The 21,174-nt window shown below is 44.7% G+C and overlaps 1 protein-coding gene across 1 annotated transcript in view; it reads right to left on the bottom strand.

The window, feature by feature from the left end:
- Window positions 1–2,520: 2,520 nt before the first annotated feature.
- The window catches only part of LOC308372870 (uncharacterized protein), a gene marked incomplete at its 5' end in the record, with an annotated part of 30,793 nt that continues 12,139 nt past the window's right edge, over window positions 2,521–21,174 (bottom strand). Inside the window, 16 exons of the mRNA XM_080848217.1 lie at window positions 2,521–3,572; window positions 3,886–4,049; window positions 4,641–4,749; window positions 5,167–5,285; window positions 5,562–5,645; window positions 5,758–5,847; window positions 6,219–6,392; window positions 6,996–7,163; window positions 7,378–7,530; window positions 7,641–7,745; window positions 8,092–8,298; window positions 8,522–8,614; window positions 10,461–10,607; window positions 10,916–11,011; window positions 11,543–11,803; window positions 12,291–12,803. Of these exons, the coding sequence (XP_080704343.1) occupies window positions 3,473–3,572; window positions 3,886–4,049; window positions 4,641–4,749; window positions 5,167–5,285; window positions 5,562–5,645; window positions 5,758–5,847; window positions 6,219–6,392; window positions 6,996–7,163; window positions 7,378–7,530; window positions 7,641–7,745; window positions 8,092–8,298; window positions 8,522–8,614; window positions 10,461–10,607; window positions 10,916–11,011; window positions 11,543–11,803; window positions 12,291–12,803 (2,583 nt within the window). The 3' untranslated portion in view covers window positions 2,521–3,472. The remainder of the gene's footprint in view (window positions 3,573–3,885; window positions 4,050–4,640; window positions 4,750–5,166; window positions 5,286–5,561; window positions 5,646–5,757; window positions 5,848–6,218; window positions 6,393–6,995; window positions 7,164–7,377; window positions 7,531–7,640; window positions 7,746–8,091; window positions 8,299–8,521; window positions 8,615–10,460; window positions 10,608–10,915; window positions 11,012–11,542; window positions 11,804–12,290; window positions 12,804–21,174) is intronic.

Raw genomic sequence — 21,174 nt, 5'->3', positions numbered from 1 at the left:
TTTTTTAACCTTAGAAGGGAACTTGATATGTTGAGGGTTTTTGAGTTGTCACCAACGTTGAAGCTACAGCTGAAGGACTGGCTCTGAATGTAATGTATTGGAATGACTTCCTGTGGCAAACAGAGAGAGCAGAGCAGAGCAGAGCAGAGCAGAGCAGAGCAGAGCAGAGCAGAGCAGTCATCCAATCCCATCACTGAACCCCACTGTGCCTCTGGTGCTCCGACCCCACATTCTGACCCTGGCACCATAAAGTTGCTTTACATTGAGAGCACACACTTAACCAGACGGATTCTATCTCTCTCAGACTCCAACAGTAGTCTTATGCCTGGGCTCTCTACATACAGATCTAAACCACAAGAGGAAATCCTCTTGATTGTCTTATTTTGTAATTTCCAAAGCATGTAGGCTCTCTCTCTCTCTCTCTCTCGTATACGTATATATAGTAAATTATAAGACACGTCAACACACTTGTATTTCTATATTGACATGTGCCTGTATTAACTTTACTTTAATGTTGTGCGTCTTTTAAAAGTCTAGTCCTCAATGATAAATTAATACACTTTTTGTCAAATTCAGCAAAATTGCTCCTTATGGTCCTCTAGCTGTCCTGGCTCTGGAAATGGGAAGCAAACAAAGTTGCTTGGACCGAACCATGCACTATTCCAGCCAATCAACACGTTGCTTCAGGAAAACGGAATGGATGGATGTAATTTGATTGGCTGTTGAGGACTGTACCTTCACCAGAATTGAATGTTGCAACTCTTAAATGGCTATTTCACTGCCATGGGTGTTATTTTGTCGATTTTCCAAAACCCCATTCACATTTCTTTCCAATATAAACCAAAGTTGCTGACTAAACTAAATGCAAAATACAAAATGGTGACACATGACAACAAACCTTGTTGGCTCCATAACAATGTAATTTTAGTTATACACAGAAACATACATTGGTTGGGGACTTCCCACAACCGTCTGTCCTCTCTCTGTCACATGCAGGTACTCATAGTCAGCAACGTCACCTAACCAATATAACAAACGTCCAACTAAAGAAATGTAACCACCTTGTTGATGTTACTTGAGAAAATATGATTATTTTGGTCATGTACAGGATTGCATATACACTTACACACAAACCTATATCTAACTTCCAAGAAGCAGTCCCACACTAAACTTGAACTTGCACCTTTGGACACAGGAGCCAGGCGTGTAAGTAAATAAGCTAACACCCTTGGGTGCTACTGGCTACGACTATTTAATGGTCCACGATTCTAATCTAATACACTTTTTGTCAGATTCAGTGAATTGCTCCTCATGGTCCACTAGCTGTCCCTTTGGTGTCTGTACTCAAAGAAACTCCAGTGCACCTAAAGGGAACAAAACCATCAATGTACTACATTACCCAGGGTTAGGGTTAGGATAAGGGTATATTGACTACATTACCCAGGGTTAGGGTTAGGTTAAGGGTATATTGACTACATTACCCAGGGTTAGGGTAAGGGTATATTGACTACATTACCCAGGGTTAGGGTTAGGATAAGGGTATACAGTGATTGGGTTTGATTAAGGTGATGTTCAATGAATTGTTAGAGAGACAAGTTGAATTTCAACAAACAATCTGTAAAGATTGGGAATCGTAGGCATAAATAAAACAACATTCTGTTGTTGTTCTGCAGTTGTTCAGGCGATAAATGTTCTGCGGTTGTTCAAGTAATGACTGTTCTGCTGTTGTTCAGGTGATGTTGGTGCTAGATGACTTTAGGTGTTTCGGCATGAGCCCTTGTAGTGCCCATGGATCTCACTTTTCTCCTCTTGTTGGATGAGTGCCTGTTGGATGAGTGCCTGCCAGTTGAATGTCGTGGTACCATGACAGTTGATGACAGTTGAAGAATAAAGACTCAAGAATTCGCGAACATTTTGATATCGGGTAATACTTTAGCAAGTCATTGTTTGCTAGGCAACACCTGAAACACTGTGTTGTGAGAAGACTTGAGAGCTGAACAAAACGACATGTTTTCTATTTACAATTACCATTTATTCTCAAAATGAAAAGAGTTAAAAATGCCATATAATAAACAACTTACTAACCTCAACCGTTCGGTCATGCAGGTAAATTATCAGACTTCGGCTTTGCCGTATCTACCTCGCTATCGCTAGGTCGATACGTTACGGCCTCAGTCTGATAATTTACCTGCATGACCTCACTCTCTGTAAGTAAGTAGTTAGTATCAAATGCACATGGTAACGACGAGGCAGCCTCAGACAGTATCTTCCAAAAGCCCATGATAAACCCTCGGGAGGTATTCCTCCAAACACACTTACCAATCTTTTTAATTCATTTTGAGTTGCATATCGTTTAAAAAAGTGAAACAATTTAAAGTAATGCATTCATCAAAGTTTATTTCACAACATTGGTAGTCAGAAGCTTACTGAATTCACAGAGAAGAATAAATACATCAGTTGCGTGTTGAGAGGCACGTTAAATAAAAAAAATGTGTTCCCTTTGATGGCATTTGACACTGCATTCCCTGCTATACCTTTCGCAATAGCAGTCTGAACAACAACTAAAAAACACATACATGTATTGTATGACAGGACATACAAGTATTTCTATACTACTAGTTCAGTAAAGTAAGATTTTATTGCTGAGTAAACCAGTATTATTGTTTTTATTTTGTATTTTATTTTCCAGCACTATATCTCCCTTTCCTTTCACATTGAAACGTTTGCCTTTTTACACAGAAGACGACATATATAGCCCTTGTACGTTATATACATATGAAACTTTGGTTATATAGTAAAGAACAATAACAATCACTCATAAACAAGACGGCATGCACTTTTGGAAGTCTCATTCAAATTAAGATCAACACCAAAAAACCCAGCATTCATATATCAGTGAATGAAACAGAAAGACTGTTGCTTACATATTTTACATTCAACAACAGAATATCTTGGCCAAAGTAGAAACAAAAAATAGGTAAAACTGAAGTCAACAGCTTGAACATTTTAGGCGTGTTGATCATATATATAATATACTTAACTCAAGCAACTTATTGTAATGCAGGTGGGTGATGTCTTGTCTGATGCTGTATGAAAATATAATTTATGTATTGGTTTAAGACATGAGGTCGGGGTACAAGCTTAGCTACTGAATTTGATTCTCATTACTGTATCCGATCCTAAGAACTGCCACTTGTATCCCGTACATGAGTGAAAGGAAGCTACAGTATAAACAATGTGTTTTTAAACGCTGAGCTCTCTTGAAACTGCTCACTTTGTGACGATCAACTGTTTACAAAATATTGTTCAGTAGTTCAACAAGAGGAAGCAGTTAGGAGGTGGCTTTTCAGCCTAAAGAGGGGTTAGGAGATCTCATCAGCTAGATGTGTTCAGGGTGTGTATCTTCACTCTTAGATGCTCTCATCAGGTGGATGTGTTCAGGGTGTGGGGTGATGTATCTTCTCTTGCACTCTTAGATGGCGGTGCTGCCTGTAGGCCCATCTTCCTCATCAACACTCAGGTCTAGTCTTAGGTTACCCAGGGTCTGCTTCATCATCAGCGACTCCTTCCTCCTGAATAACACACACACACACACACACACACACACACATATCACACACATATCACACACACAAACACACACACACACACATATCACACACATATCACACACACAAACACACACACAAACACAAGTTCATGTGTAAGTAAAAGCACAAGGAGTGGCAAGATAATGTTGTGTATTCATAAACATGCACACACAAACACAAACACACAAACACACACATTCCTACATTATTTGCACACACACACACACACACACACACACACACACACACACACACACACATCCACAGACACAGTTCAAGTGTGTGTGGGGCTCACTTGAGCTGTAGGTGTTGGTCCAGCAGTTGTCTCTGAAGGCGCTGGCTAGTCTCTCTCTCCTCGGTCAGCTCCCTCTGTGTGTGCCTCTGCTGGGCCTCCTTCCGGCTGGCCTCCTCCTCCACATCATTAAGCTGCCGCTTCATGGAACGTAGGCGCTGGGTCATCTATACACATATACAGACACACATGGCCAAGGTCAGGGGGCAAGTTGATCTTTTACTCGAACACATGAACACAAGGGTCAGAGCTGAGCAGAGGTGAACATTTAAACACACACACACACACAAGTACACCCCCCCCCCCCCCAAACACACACACACACACACACACAAATACACACAAGTACACTCCCCCCAAACACACACACACACGTCCCCCCCCTAAACACACACACACACAGACACACACAGGCAGACCCACACAGGAGGAATGCCTAGATAGAAAACAACATCTGGCATTTTGGGAGGATTCTCCCTAAGGGTCAGTTACACAATGTTCTGCACAAATATTTCTGTGAGAACAAAACACACACTTCGGATATCAAACTTACAAACTCACACTCACGATAACACGATGTGAACTCTTTGTAAATGTGAACAAACACAAGTAGCCTACAGACTGTTCATAACAGTGAAAATGGAATTCCTACTAATAAACAGCATCCTCTTCAGACCCCAAGCACTGCTCTTCCATCGCAGAAAACTATGTAAACAGGACCCCCACTGCCCCCCAGTGGTATGAGAATGAACTCCTACCAGGTCCTTCTGCTCTGTGGCGATCCGGTGCTCCTCGTCCAGCTGGTCAGTGAGCTCATTGATTCTCCTCTCCAGCTTGATGGCGGTGTTGGCCAGAACAGTCTTACTCCTGAAGATGGAAAGTGACATCTCTTAGCTCTTGGGCTTTACAGTGCTAACTGAAGAACAAGTGTATCCCAACATAGGCAAAGACAGAGAGCCAATCATTGTTAAGTGATCTGATTTAGCCCTCTCTGGAGGAGAAGGGATATTTCATGAAATGCTTTAACACAAACACACAAGCACACAGTTCATTTGTTTGTGTATTTGTAACACATATACTCTATAAACAGCGTGTGGTTTGGTGTTTGTTTTGTGGTGTAATCACAATTGGTGGGTGTCACTACATACGTGTATATGTGGGAGCATATTACTTTTGTGTGTGTGTGTGTGTGTGCGTGTGTGTGCGTGTGTGTGTGTGTGTGTGTGTGTGTGTGTGTGTGTGTATGTGGACAAAGGTAAGTTGAAGGAGTAGGGATGTGCTGACCTCTCCTCTGCTCTGAGGGTAGTCTCCAGCTCTTTGACTTTGCTCTCTGCTTTGCTGACGACGTCCTCCTGCACTTTAGAGTTCTGCAAATCCTCCACTTCCAAACGCAAGTCTTTCACCTGCAACAATACAGGTATGACATTACATACAAGGACATTCCTCATGAAAAACATCAAATACACATCAGATCAAAAATACACACACACACACACACATACACACACACACACACACACACACACACACACACACACACACACACACACACACACACACACACACACACACACACACACACACACACACACACACACACACACACACACACACACACACACACACACACACACACACACACACACACACACACACACACACAGTGGTGTATACTATACCTGTCTCTCGAAGATGGCTTTCTCACACTCGAGCTGATCACTCAGGTCCTTCTCCTGGATCAGTCTCAGCTGAAGCTGCTCTGTCTAGAACGCAGTAGGGTACATACAAAACATATTTAGTTACACACACATTCACACGCATGCGCGCGCACACACACACACACACACACACACACAGACGCACACGCGCACACACCTGTTCAAGCACTCTCTTGTGCTTGGTAGCCCATCTCTGCTCACTGTCGTGCATCTCCTCCAGGTCACTCTCCAGGTCAATGATCCTCTCCTGAAGAAAAACATATATTACCATCAACATCACCACAAACTATGAGAGAGAGAAAGATAGTATGTGTGTATGTGTATGTGTCTGTGTGTGTGTGTGAGAGAGAGATGGATCCTGTGTTTGTGTGTGTGTGTGTGTGTGAGAGAGAGATGGATCCTGTGTGTGTGTGTGTGTGTGTGTGTGAGAGAGAGATGGATCCTGTGTGTGTGTGTGTGTGTGTGTGTGTGTGTGTGTGTGTGCATGTTAGTGAGAGAGAGATGGATCCTGTGTGTGTGTGTGTGTGTGTGTGTGTGTGTGTGTGTGTGTGTGTGTAAGAAAGATGGATCCTGTGTGGTTGTGTGTGTGTGTGTGTGTGTGTGTGTGTGTGTGTATACCTGTGTGCTTTTGAGCTGTTTGACCAGGTCTTCTCTGGCCTGCTTGGCTGTGTGCAGCTCCATCTGCAGATCCTCCACGTGGCGCTCGGCCTGTTTGCACTGCAGCTGGATCCGCTCCCTGAGCTGGATCTCCTCCTCCAAGCTCTGCTCCTTATCAATCAGCTTACCAGAGACCTGACACACACACACACACACACACACACACACACACACACACACACACACACACACACACACACACACACACACACACACACACACACACACACACACACACACACACACACACACACACACACACACTCACACACACACACACACACACACACACACACACACACACACACACACTCACACACACACACACACACACACACAAACACAAACACACACACACACGCACAGAGAAATGGAGGGGGAGAGAGAGAAAGAGATGTATATTTGAACACAAGTATACATATGCACAGGAGACATTCATCCAGCCACTAGTGTGCACTGTGAGCCCACACTAAAACATATTCAAGCATGGTCAAACATGCTGGCTATGTCCTTCCATACATGTACCAGGCTACATGCTAGCGTTTACCTTTACGTTTACTGACAGAAGTATCCCAGAGTGCCCTGAGGGCCAGAGGGAGGAAGAAGGAAGTAAGACATGAAAAGAGAAAAAGAAAGGGTGACAGAACAGAGGATGGGGAAGAGAAAAAGAAAAGATGATGAAAAGAAAAGAGAGAATGGTGACGAAGAGAGAGGATGCATATACACATTGAGCTGTACCTCTCCCTGTAGTCTGTGGATGATCTGTGTGAGTCGGAGCATCTCCTGGTTCTTCTCCAGCAGGCTCTCCTCTAACTCCTCCACCCGGAGCTGGGCGTCCGCTCTCAGCTTCTGCTGCAGGCTAAGCTCTGCACTGGCCTGTGTCGACGTCTGCAAGGTCTCGGACAGCTAAAACACACACACACACACACACACACACACACAAACACACACACACACACACACACAAACACACACACACAAACACACACACGTTTGATGTGAATTATTATTTATGTGTATGTATTATCTGCCTTATTTGAATTTGGAGGTAATCACGTACAATTTGTGTGTGTGTACGTATATAATAATATATAATATAATATAATATCTTAGTGCATACCTCCGCCTCCAGGCGCAGCACAGAGCTGTTGAGCTCAGAGTTCTTCTTGCCTCTGGTCTCTTTGTCCACCTCCAGCTCCTCCAGCTTCCGCTCCGCTAACCACAGCTTCTCCGAGATGACCTGAGCGTGCTGCGTCTGCTTGTCCAGGGCGTCCTGCTCACACACACACACACACACACACACAAACACACACACACTAGTTATCACACTACTCCAAACTCACAAAGCTGTTGCCATTAGAGTGGATGATGTTAGACACACACCTCAGCGTCCTGAATCTTGTTCTTGAGGGACTGCTGGAGGAAGTTGAAGGCGTACTCCTGAGTGTTGGCTTCTACCATCACCTCTCTGGCTTCTTTCAGTTCACCCTGCCCAACACGGACACAAACCAAAATACAAACACAAAAGCCTTCAGTTTCAGCAGAGACACGATGGCTTACTCTGTGCAGCATGCCAGTATTGTGAGCGAACACAAGTAACTAGAGCTCAGTCAAGCTCCAACTGATGTCAATCTAGCCATAATATGTGCTGAGATATGCCTTCTCTTTTCTACAGGAAATGTAACGACCATCTCTCTTCACTATATGACATCCTTTCCTGGCAGTAATCCTCAACTTTTTGGAGGGCATTCTAATTCCCAGGCTTAATAAACTACCAAGCTGCTTTGTAGTTGTGTTTGTGAAACCTCCAGACGACTCAGAGGCTGAGGCTCACCTCCATCTGTATGAATCGCTCCACCATGACGTTGTGGTCGGACTCCACCTCCACCATCCTCTCCCTCATCTTCTTCATCTCCAACTGCAGCTGGGCGTTGTTGCGCACCAGGTCCTCATTGTTGACCAGGAGCCCGCGCATCTCAAAGCGGATCTGGTTTCGCTCCTTATCCATCTCAATGCTCTCAGCCTCCAAGAACTGGTTTCTCTGTAGAAGGGAAATGAATAGGGGAGCGAGAGAGGAAGCCATAGAGAGAGTGAGAGAGAGAGAGAGAGAGAGTCATTATTCAAATACTGTTACTGTAACTATTTCAAGTTCATAATCTCAACTAAATTAAGGCCCATGTATTTAGTAGAGATAGAGTAGAGATAGTCTCTGAATTCCTCCAACATATCCACACACTGACATGACACTGAGGCTATAGACCTACCCTCTGAACCTCCTCCAGCTGTTTGGTCAGCTCCTCAATGTAGTCGCGTTTGTTGGACATGCCCACCCTCAGAGGCGCATGGTTGGTGACCACCTGTGAGAAAGACAGGGTCAAAAGTCAAAGGGAGAGGAAGGAAGGTGGACGCAAATGTTGTTCAAAAGTCAAATGCTTTGTAAATGTTTATCCTACAATACTACTTCAATCACCTTATAATATCTCATAAATATTGTAAGGCTTTAATGGGATTTTTAAACAAATAAAACATTTAAGTGGATATGAGAGATAAAATTGAGACTGATCAACCCATTTTAAACAACTCACAGTTTTTTACTAGGGCCGGGACCTGATTAAAAAAATTAATCTAACGAATTAGAGGCTTTGTAATTAATTAATCGAAATGAAGCATTTAAATATTTGACCTGAGAACAGTAGAAGTAATTTTTTTCACATGGATTTTTAGTATACCATTGAATAATGACTGAATACATAAGCTTAAGCAACAAAAATATTGTTTATTTTTGTTCAAGTCCAACAGACCAGTGCAATTTTTTCCATTAAGTGTAGCAATACCATATTTAGAAATGTAGTACATTTCAGAAATTCATGTAGCCTATAGATAGGTAGACCTTCTTTTAACTATAATACTTTGTTTTTTTTAAGTAAAACACAATACTTTCAAGTACATTCAGAACATTTGAAACCCTGACTGTTAGAAAACATCTCTGGTGGAGTGTGTGTTGTGTGTGGGTTGTACCCGGAGTCAGGCTTAACGTCCACTCTAGCTGCTATATGTTTTGCATTGAGGTGTAGGGGTGGGAATCTCTTTGCACCTCACGATTCGATTCGAAATCGATTCAGAGGTCAACGATTCGATTCGAACGATTCGATTTTGTAATTTAATTTTTTTTTTTAATTTTTTAACACATCCATTTTATGTTGAAATGCAAGCTGTATCGACTATTGCATTGCTCATAGAAAGTCAAAATTGTGACCATTAAAAGCTTTTTCTCCAATAAAGCAAATAGAGAAGGTAATTCATCTGTTGATTTTCTTTAATTATCAAACACAAAGTAGGAAGTGATTTTAGACTCTGAGTTGCAAACTCAAATGATTCAATAGTCGAAATGCATCGATAATCGTTTTATCGGTTTCGAATTGATAATCGATAATCAATCGATAATTGCATTTCAACATAAAATGGATGTGTAAAAAAAAACGATTATCAATTCTAAACCGATAAAACGATTATAAATCCATTTCGACTTTTAAAACATTCGAGTTTGCTACTCAGAGTCTTTGCTACACTTCCTACTTTGTGTTTGATAATTAAAGAAAATCAACAGATGAATTACCTTCTCTATTTCTTATTAGAGAAAAAGCTTTTCCTTGTCACAATTTTTTTTTTTTTAATTACAAAATCGATTATGAACTTTTCTGAATCGAGAGAGAATCGTTTTAGAGAGAATCGAGAAAAATCGAATAATCGATTTTTTCCCCCACCCCTATTGAGGTGATCCTCGATGTGCTGCGGTGATATGCGTTCTTATCGACGCTTCCATCCGTTGGTTTTTTGTAACAAAATGTCCCCATCCACTGGGCCAACCAACGCGGTCTCATCAGCTTCTTTGTTCATGTTCACTGTGCCACTGTGGTTTGCTGTTCAACTTGTTTGAACCGAATTTATGCGCGTTATTTGGTGCGCCAGTATAATCGGTCCGTCTGAAACTCCTCCAGTGAGAAACGTTCCGCGGTGCAAAAATAGATACGATTAAAATGCGTTAATTTTTTTAACGCGTTCATTTTTGTGTAATTAATTAATCTTAATTAACGCGTTAAAGTTCCGGCCCTATTTTTTACTTATACTATTTATACCTCTCTAATACTAACAATGTTGTATTTCTAAAATGATGTGTTATTGAAGCTGCATGCATGCTCACACCTCTCTCTCCCGTCTCCTGGTGAGGGTGTCGTAGGCAGAAGTGTAGCGTGCGCGAGGGGCGACGCTAGTGAATGTCACTGGGCTGGTGCTCCGCCCGTTCAGCCCAAAGATGTTGTAGTCAGAGGCAGGGGTCAGCCCGTCCTGGACCTAATATAGAGACAAACATGGGGGGAGGAGAGGGTAAGGCACAACACATCTGCCCAATGTCTCCATTTCATTGAAATAATAAGGATTCAGCTGGTTAAATCAGCTTTCTACAATGAAAGTATCAGACTAAAGCTGTGATGGACATGTCTGTATCATCTGGCACCCCTCCACTGCTGGAGAGACTAGGAGAACATCTGGGCTCTCTCCAGGATCACTGCTTAGCACCCAACAGACAGGGGGCCCTACAGGTGTATGTGTGTGTGTGTGTGTGTGTGTGTGTGTGTGTGTGTGTGGGTGCGCTACATTACCTTATACTCAGACATTCTGTGGATGGGATTGAAGTCCAGAGATTGTGTGTAGGGGCTGTTGAAGACACGGAGAGGAGGGCTCTCAAAGCCACCCACCTGTGGATAGAAGGGAGCGCCATGTTTCTCTCCAGGTTCATTAGACACACGCAGCCTACAGCCCATCATATGATTAACATATGGCCAATCTGCCTGAGCTTTAATGTGTGTGATTTGGTGTTTACTAGGTGCCATTCATCCTCTCCCTCTGATCTCCAACCAGATGCACATGCACTCCAAAAATGTGCATGTATGCACCACCACACACAACATGCTCGTACACATACACACACACACACACACACACACACACACACACACACACACACACACACACACACACACACACACACACACACACACACACACACACACACACACACACACACACACACACACACACACACACACGCACACACACGCACACGCACACACAATCTTCGTATCCTCTATGGACCTGATCACAGTCCACGACCCCTCCCCTGGCACCCCCGTCTGGCACACGCACACGCACACACAATCTTCGTATCCTCTATGGACCTGATCACAGTCCACGACCCCTCCCCTGGCACCCCCGTCTGGCACACTCACCCGGTCTGACATGGTGTCCCAGTCTCTGGAGAGGAGGGACTCCATGGAGCCCCGGTTGCTCGTCCCCTGCCTGCTGCTCTCCCAGCGGCTCGTCCGGGGCCCACTCTCTCCCACCAGCCCCTCTGGATCTCTGGAGCCGTTCCCCAGGGACTCCCCACTCATGTACAGCTGATACTTGGGGTTCTGGCTGGGCTTGGCGCCGGACGCCTCCTCCTCGGATGAGGGGCTCTCAGGCTGTTTGTTGGAATCAAAGAGGCATTCCTACAGGAGCAGACGCACATGAAAGAAGATACGTGTTAGGAAGCAGCCACGGCCAACAGAGGAGAGGAGCGGAGAGGAGCGGAGCGAATCAATGGGCTGGGGCTGGCAACACAGGAGGCTTTCATACGGCCGTATGGTCTGCTGTGAGATGAGTTGCTGGCGTGATCAAGCAGACATGCAAAAAGCTTTACATAACAGCCCAGGGACAGAATCAAGTGCAAAGTGAATTACATAGAACAGTTCATGCGGTAAAGAAACGCCATCCAAGTTCATTAATGCAGCTGAATCAAACAGCCCGATCTGAACTATGCAGAGTGGATTTGTAGACAAGGGTGGAGTGAGCTTGGGTGGGGACGGGTGGAGCTTGGGGGGCAATGATACAGCAGCTTGTGGTGACTGATCAAGCGGTGGAGCCATGCAGATCCATATGAAGACTGAGGTTGCCCGTCAGGATGGCATTTGGGGGATCCAGTGGTTTCACACTTACCACCTTGGTCCGGCTGCCTGCCAAAGCACCATTGGAGGGGCGTGTCGTCTCACTCTGCTTGTCCGTGTGAGGGGATCCCTCAGTCGGGGGAGTCACCGTCACTGTCACGGAGGGCATGGAGCTCCTTTGAGGAGAGTTCTCTCTTTCCCCTTCCCGGCCCTCAGCAGCAGGTCTGCTGGGCTCCGGTGCTCCTCCAGGCCCCCCTGGCTCTGCTCCACGAGCCTTCCCAGTCAGAGGCCCCGTGCTGGGGGACATCTCTGGGGAGGACATGGGGGAGATGTGGCTCTCCGGTACAGAGAACTTGTGAATCAGGTCCTTGACGCTCCCGGAGCGCGTCAGAGTCGAGCCCTTCGTGGACGCTGCCTGTTTGCTCGCCCTCCACCTCTTGTCCTCGTCCTCCACGCTGCCTGGAGTTCCTTGGGATCCTGCATTAGCGCCCATGGCTGTGTGTCCATTAGTCAGCGCCTCTGACTGGAGCGCTGTGGCTCTCCTGCTGTCTGAGCGGAGGCTGTCCTGGGGAAGAGAGGATCTGTGATGTGAGCTAAAGAGCAGTGGCCCAGAGGGATCGGCCCTGGCCTTTCCTCCACAGTCCGGCCTGCCTGCCAGTGCTCGCCTCTGCAAATCCCCCTTAGCAGTTCACCCTCACTGAGGAGCAGGAGGAGGAGGAGGAGGAGGAGGAGGAGAGCATTCCAAATACTAAGAGAAATGTTAGCCCTTTCCCTGATTACACAACAAAATAAATAACCAGTGAGTCAAAAAAGCCTTGCTTGGAGCTGGGAGAAGGTCCAGTAGCCTCATCACATGACAGCACTGGTAAGAGGTGGGGTAAGGGTGGTCACATGGTAAAGTCAGGTTTTCAGGGAGCATTCCATGACTATGATGACTATACCTGAAGTTAGTACTGACTGTCACATCAAACAGCCAGGGGATATGACACAGAGATACACATGCAGATCAGACACACACTAGTACCTACTACTCTTCTATCTATGAGAACACGCTCTCTGCCAGGTATTAAAGGATGTTTCAGTAAACATCAGTCACTGTGTAGGTAGATAATACTGATGAAATAAATACCCTTACTTAAAAGTACCCAAAGGCCTAGGACCACAGATGGACCAGAGACACTCAAGTGAAGCTGAGGCTGATGGGAAACGCAATTACACCATCACAAGTTTCACCAGCTCAGAGGGCTCAAGGAGGAACACATGCCCAGTTCTCTCTAGCGCCCTCCTTCCCTCCCTCTCTCTGCCTTTCTATCTCTCTCTCTAACACACCTTCTCTCTCTCTCTATGTCCTTCTATCTCACTCTCTATCACACCTTCTCTCTCTCTAATTTCGGTTGTTTAATGAAGTGGATGGGTAATGTATGGAAGGCTGTGAGGAGGTGCTGGGAGCAACACTCTCAGACGTGGAGAGGAGCAGCGCCTCCTCCTCTGGGACCACTCCCCACAGAGCGCCTCAACAGCTGCACATTTATCTACAGAATAATCACCCTTCCTCTGGAACTCCCCTGATGCACACCTACGCCTACACACACACACACACACACACACACACACACACACAGGCAAACACACACTGACACACACACACTGTCAAACACACACACACACACACACACCCACACAGGCAAACACACACTGACACACACACACTGACAAACACACACACACACATACACACACTCACACACACACTGGCATACACACACACACACTGGCATACACTCACACACACACACACACACACACACACACACACACACACACATACACACACACCCACTGGCATACATGCACACACACACACACACACACACACACACACACACACACACACACACACACACACACACACACACACACACACACACACACACACACACACACACACACACACACTGGCATACACACACACACACACACACACACACACACACACACACACACACACACACCCACTGGCATACATGCACACACACACACACACACACACACACACACACACACACACACACACACACACACACACAACAATCACACACACACACACTGGCATACACACACACACACTGACATACACCCACACACACACACACACACACACACACACACACACACACACACACACACACACACACACACACATACACACACACATACACACACACACACACACACACACAAAGGCATACATGCACACACACACACACACATAGGCATACATGCACACACACACACACACACACACACACACACACTGGCATACACACACACACATAGGCATACATGCACACACACACACACACACACACACACACACACACACACACACACACACACACACACACGCACAGACACACACACAGCCACACACACAGGCATATATGCACACACACACACACACACACACACACACACACACAGACACTCACACACATGCACAAACACACTGAATCATACATGCACACAAGCACATAATACACGTGCACTTATACATAGACACACACATGCACACACACTCTCTTCTTCTGACACACACACATTGACATTAGAATTCTAATGAAAATAAGTCAGTGACCAAAAATTCATTCTCAGAGTGAGAAACTTCAATTAAGCATCAAACAGGCTCATTATGTTAATGTGCACTCTATAAATGAGTTGGCCCAGGCCCAGTGTTTGTTTTTAGGGAAGCAGTCAGGCCTAATCCTGGTCCTTGCCTGTCACTCTTCCCCAGGGATTGTGGGCCAGAGGCAGTGGAGAGACACAGAGCGCTCCCTGGGATTGGCTCCTCTGGCTCATCACTCCCTGGGTTTAAAGGCCATGAGGGGATTATCACTTAATCTGCTCGTCAGAGTAATTATTCCCTCCCAAACTAAACCTAACGCAAAGCGTTACAAAATATGACCGCCGAACTGTTCAGTAGGTTTTAACACAGAATGAGTCATGGTTGTCAGTGTGTTTGTGTGTTTTTATGTGTTTTGTGTGTGTAAATTGGTTTGTGTTTCATTTTTATGTATTAAAGGAATTATTTGTGATAGATTTTGATGATTTGGTAATGTAATGTTTTGTGTACTACTTTTTTGTGGATTGTTTTGGTATATTTTTCTTTTGCAATGTAGTTGGTTAAAACAGGTCACATAAAGAGGTGTGGAAACAAAGTGAAGTTTCCAACCACCAACAGGTGGCACTATAGGTGATATCAGTCAGGCATATGCAGTGGCGGCTGGTGAATTTTTTTGGAGGGGGGGGCGCGGTTTAAATAGCACTCCACCATGAGAAGAAAACAGGTTTTGAGTAGAATATTCTGTAACGGATTATCTGCTTTCACTACATGACACTGCATGAGATGGTACATATGAGGGTGTGGTCTGCAATGGGAATAGGGACCAATCAGCACTGCACTGAATTACATCAACATAAATGATTGTTACACTATAACAATTACACATTACATTTAGTCATTTAGCAGACGCTTTTGTCCGAAGCGACGTACAAGGGAGAGAACAATCAAGCTAAGAGCAATAAAACCTGGTGTAACAATAAATTGCTAATATTATTAAGACACATACCAAAGTGGACATTACACTAAGCAACACAGATCTCATTCGTATTATATTTATGTATGTATGAACAGTATGAACTCATCCTTATTATAATATATGTCAATAGAAGAGAACCTATAAGAGAACATGCTAGTGGATACTATTATGCTATAATTGTGCTAATGCTAATCGCAAATCGCTGCTAATAGTAAGTAAGTAAGTAAGTAAGTTTTATTTATAGAGCACATTTACACACAGCATACACTGACCAAAGTGCTGTACAATAAGATAAAAATAATAAAAATAATAATGATAATTAAAAATAACAATAATAATAATAATAATAATAAATAAAGATAAAAAGTGAATAAAATACAACAACACAACAATACATAGAGGTCATAATAATACAAAGGGGGAACATTCATTTCCAGGGCATACCACACAGACATGAACAGGAGGTAGGCTAAAAGGTCAAGGGGCAAGGAAGGCCAGGGAGTAGAGGTGGGTTTTTAGCCTAGATTTGAAGGCAGAAATGGAGGGGGCGGATCTAATGTCCAGGGGGAGCTGGTTCCACAGACGTGGATCAGCAATGGCAAAGGCTCTATCACCTCTCTGCTTGAGCCGTGAGTGTGGCACATACAGAAGCCCTTTGTTAGAGGATCTGAGGGACCTTTGGGCAGAGTGGGGCTGAACAAGCTCAGTGATATAGGCCACTTACTTTTATCAGGTACGCACACAATGCCTCACATACGTATTGAAACAATGATGATTGGAAAACTAGGCACTCAGGGCCTGATTTACTAATATGCGAGCGCTTCTTAATCTGCGTTCGCAAATTATTGTGTTTTTGCGCATTTTACTTGGTATTTATCAAACCAGATCTGCGCTGGGCCACTGTGTTTACTCCGCCCTATATATACCGTTTTATGTTTACGACCGCTATTTTACGCCAGAAATGGGCGCAATCCTGTTAGTAAATCAGGCCCTCAGTGTGTTAAACAACTTAACTATTAATTACTGCCACTGAATTGGCTACGAATGAAATGTATCGATAACTGTTAATCTTAACTGAGGGAGCTACACACGTTACGCCATTACTTACGGAGTCTTTCGTACAATATATTAAAAAAAAAGCTTTATTTCAAGAACACACAGTGCTCAACACTATCCAATAACAACTATCAACTGTAACTTGACTGTAACTGTAACTTGAAAACGCATTACTCACTGAACAGCCCGCTAACAGCTCCGGTTAGCATACAGGCTGGAGGAGTAACTCTCTGCTGGCTGAGCTTCTCCCGTAGATATGTGACATTTATATGGGATGAGGGAATGACAAAAGGTCTCTGATTCGACCAGTCCCCTCGCGTTTATAAGTATATAAGAAACCCTGTCATTGGCTTGGCATTGAGATGCGCCCAAAGAACGAACTTTGACCTTGTCAACTTACAACTAAGCCCTTCGGTTTTCGAGATATTCACAGAAAACTGAATCGCCCCAACCTCTTTAAAAGGGGTCCAGTCCGACGGGGGTGCAACGGATCAAAACGAAAATCAATGATTCCACGCTAATCTAGTGGGGCTACATGCCCACCAAATTTCGTGCACCCCGGTGTTTCAGTGTCCCGGGAATCGTTGACAGAAAATCGGCCGGCTGAAAAAGAAAAGAAAAGAAAACGACTACACCTCTGCGCGGCGGTCATAATAAGAGGTCATGTGATTGACGCAGTCATAAACGAGGGTTCTGCCTCTGACAGCCGGACACTGTGATTGACAGACACGGTCCTGACTGACACTCCAATAGTGTCTGGGATGGCGGACAACAATAGGCCTCTATGCATTACTTTGTTACTGGGCTTGATCTCCTGGTGTAAGAAATGGCCTCAATCAGCCTGTACACATGCATGTGCTCAATCATTGGTGGAACAACAAGCGTGAGAAGATCAGCATTCGCTCTGTGCAGGCGCACGTACGTCCCTTCACTTTCATAATCCTGAGACGCAAGCCTACACAAAGCCCCTTGTGCTGTTGCTAGTCAGTTGCCATGCCAACCACGGCGGCATTGCATGCCAAAACAGTTGTAGCAGCATTGGGGGCTGGGGTAGCAGTTGTGAAATGGTTGTGAATGTGTGAATGCCTGCTTTTGTGTGTCTATGTGAGTGCGTCTAATTGTTCATGTGGTCAAGTGTACGACTTGTGTGTGTAATGATGTGTTTCTTGGAATGTCTGCTTGTATGTGTGTATTTGTGAGTGTTTGAATGAATGTATTGCACTGTGGTGTATGGACAAGGTGTGTGTGTGTGTGTGTGTGTGTGTGTGTGTGTGTGTGTGTGTGTGTGTGTATTTGTGTGTGTTACATGTGATGAAGGGTTGAAGGCGTGAGAACAGATTAAGCTAACCCAGACGCCGGCACATTAGGCACAGTTTGCCATACCTCTACAGCATTCTGCACCTCCCCTCTCCCCCTCCCCCTCCTGCTCCTCCAATATGCCACTCCACTCCATCCTGGCCCCTGGCCCCCGGCCCCCAGCCCGTCGGTGCCTCAATGACTGACTGACGGACTGAAAGCTCTAATGGGTGCAGGCAGCACCGTACATCTGTCTCATTCCCACGGCAACCACTCCAACTGTCTAACTATCAAGCATAGCCCACCCACAGGCCATTTCAGCACAGTCTGCTGGCATTTAGAAGGGGAGCTGTCTGTGCAGAACGTGACGAGCTACTAGAGTAATGGGTGCAGGAGAGTGAATGAGGGAGAGAGAGAGAAAAAAAAGAGGGAGAGAGAGTGGGACAGAACGAGAAGAAGAGAGAAATGAGTGAGAGAGAAGGAGAGAGAGGGAGAGAGAGAGTGAGTGAAGGTATGATGGCAAGGACAGCCTATATTCCTTGGAGGCCTTGTGTAGTGACATATGGTGCTGCATGAGAAACGTTGCCTGACCCAATTCTGCTGTGATCCTGAGAACATTCTGGCATTGTGTGAGAGCGTCTACATACTGTGCATGTTTATGAATCGTTGCTAATCTGAAAGCCCCTGTTCTTCATCCTTTAAAGCTTAATAATAAAAACATATGTGTGCCGCGTGTCCTGTAGTACATACGCTGCCACCCATGCATGTCTGAAGAACAGGCCAACAACCACGTCAGGGCTCGTTCACGTGCTAAGTAGGCCACTGGAAGAGATGCGATTAGATAAACAAACGGCCAAAACAAGCTCCTTAATCTAATAGTGTACATGCTGCAGCACATTAAGGCACACATGGGCACCATAGACTTCATGCAGCACGCAGAACCTGCAGGATAATTAAAGCCGTTTCCAGTCATGCCTTTGATAGGCTCTCCTGCCTCCCTCTCATGTCACAGGCGTTCTCTTATCAAGGCCAGCACACGCTCCATTGCCTTCATCAGATCTGTCACTTACTCCGTACCACAACTGACACCTTCTGTGATTTCAAAAAGGGGGGAAAGAGAGTGGTAACGCACAGCACACACACCTAACACAGCCGACGGAGGGAATGCCACCTACAGCATGTTTTTGTGAGCACACACACACACACACACACACACACACACACACACGCACACACACACGCACACGCACACGCACACCAGGGCCGTTTTGATGTTTTAAGGAGGTTTCAAAGCGAGTGCATTAGATTAAAGTCAATCCCCAGCCGTGGCAGAGGAGCCAGGGCTGACAGGAGGAGTGGAGGCTGGGCGAGGAGGACAGGTGAGTGGACAGATGTTCCATAGAGCACACTCCATACATCCACACATGTGTGAACATCTGGAGCCTTCCGCTCCACCAGTGTGCCTTCAGAGGTGGGATGGGCCGCATTCTTAGAGCTGTTGGCTGCCTCTGTTGGTGTCTTGGCTTTATAAAACCCAAACACACACAAGTGTGTATATATATAACACCCAAACACACACACACAGAATGACTCGTATTATTGGAACAACATTATAAGTCCACAGCATATTTTCTGAAGATCACGAACTAGAACACGGGTTTTCAACTGGTTTTGTCCCAGGGACCACCATTCTGACTAGAAAGTAATCCGCGGCCCCCTGATGTGCCTGCGCGCGTGCATTCATGCATGTGTGAGGAGAGGGGAGACCTGTCAGTGTAATATCTGGGCATGGTGAAGTCCACACAGCCTGTCTATTCGTGGCGAAATGGTAGACAGCGACAGTCTCATATCATTCTCTTGCCCTGTACTTATTTTTCAAGTACGCAAAAAAAATGCTCTCACACAGGTAGTTTGAAAGTTGGCAGAATACACCTCATTGCTTTTGCAGCAAGCTCTGGAAATTCGGTCTGGCAACTTATCCAGAACTTAAGTCATATGAAAATCACGCAACATCTGTTGCATGTACTCAATAAGCTTGGCATTCAAGAAAACTTAATGCGTCTCCAAATGCCGAAATAGTTTCGACGGCTTCATAGCTTCAGTTGACAGTAATGTTGAACACACGAAACACAGTGGTACCTCCTCTCCTGCTCTGGCTATCATCACTGTAAATCCGTATTTGATGTATTCCTCATTGTTTTTTCTTTTTCTTTGTTGGCTTTGTTTCCCTGTATGCTGTGAAGGTGTACCTTTGTCGTGGCAACCTGTCTCTCTCCTCACTAAACACCGATCCATTGGTGCTTCTGACCAGCTTACTCCACGGTAGAACGAAATGTTAGCTAAGGACAGTAGATAATTTCAGTCGTTCACCAAAAGTTTAACTTTTTCGACTAAACTTCAAAAGTACTCGTAGGCTATGCACGCGAGACTGTACGTTATGAATAATCCGGTATGGCGTGACGTTACGAACGCAATGCATTAACATCAGCAAAGCACAGGCTACCAAAGACTGGATAGGTGCAAGGCTACATTCTGTCAGCGTGAATCTCCTTTATATTATTTTAGACATATTTTTCTTATTTCAGACATTTTCAAGAGTAATCTGGAAATATGTTAAAATATCAAAGCAATTATTTGTATTTATTTTTTAAATCGTGGACCCCCTGCAATACCGCCGCGGACCCCCGGTTGAAAACTCCTGAACTAGAAGTTAATTTTTCTGTTTAACCCAAAAAAATTATAATTGTTTAAAAATGTAATTCAAATGACACAAAAAGAACTATGAGAGTTTCATAGATTTTGTGAGACAGCAGTTGGGCTGATAACATGACAGTGTATGTATGTACCTACACAGTTTAAATGACAGTGTATGAATGTACCAATACAGTTTAAATGGCAGTACCAGTCAAAAGTTTGGACTCACCTTCTCATTTTTTGAGAAGTTTTTTCTTTACTTTTATAATTTTCTACATGGTAGATAACACTTTT

The sequence above is a fragment of the Sprattus sprattus genome, assembly GCF_963457725.1.
Source record: "Sprattus sprattus genome assembly, chromosome: 11".
Lineage (NCBI taxonomy): Eukaryota > Metazoa > Chordata > Actinopteri > Clupeiformes > Clupeidae > Sprattus > Sprattus sprattus.
The sequence above is the reverse complement of the archived record's forward strand: the minus strand, read 5'-3'. Positions and strand labels throughout refer to the sequence as shown.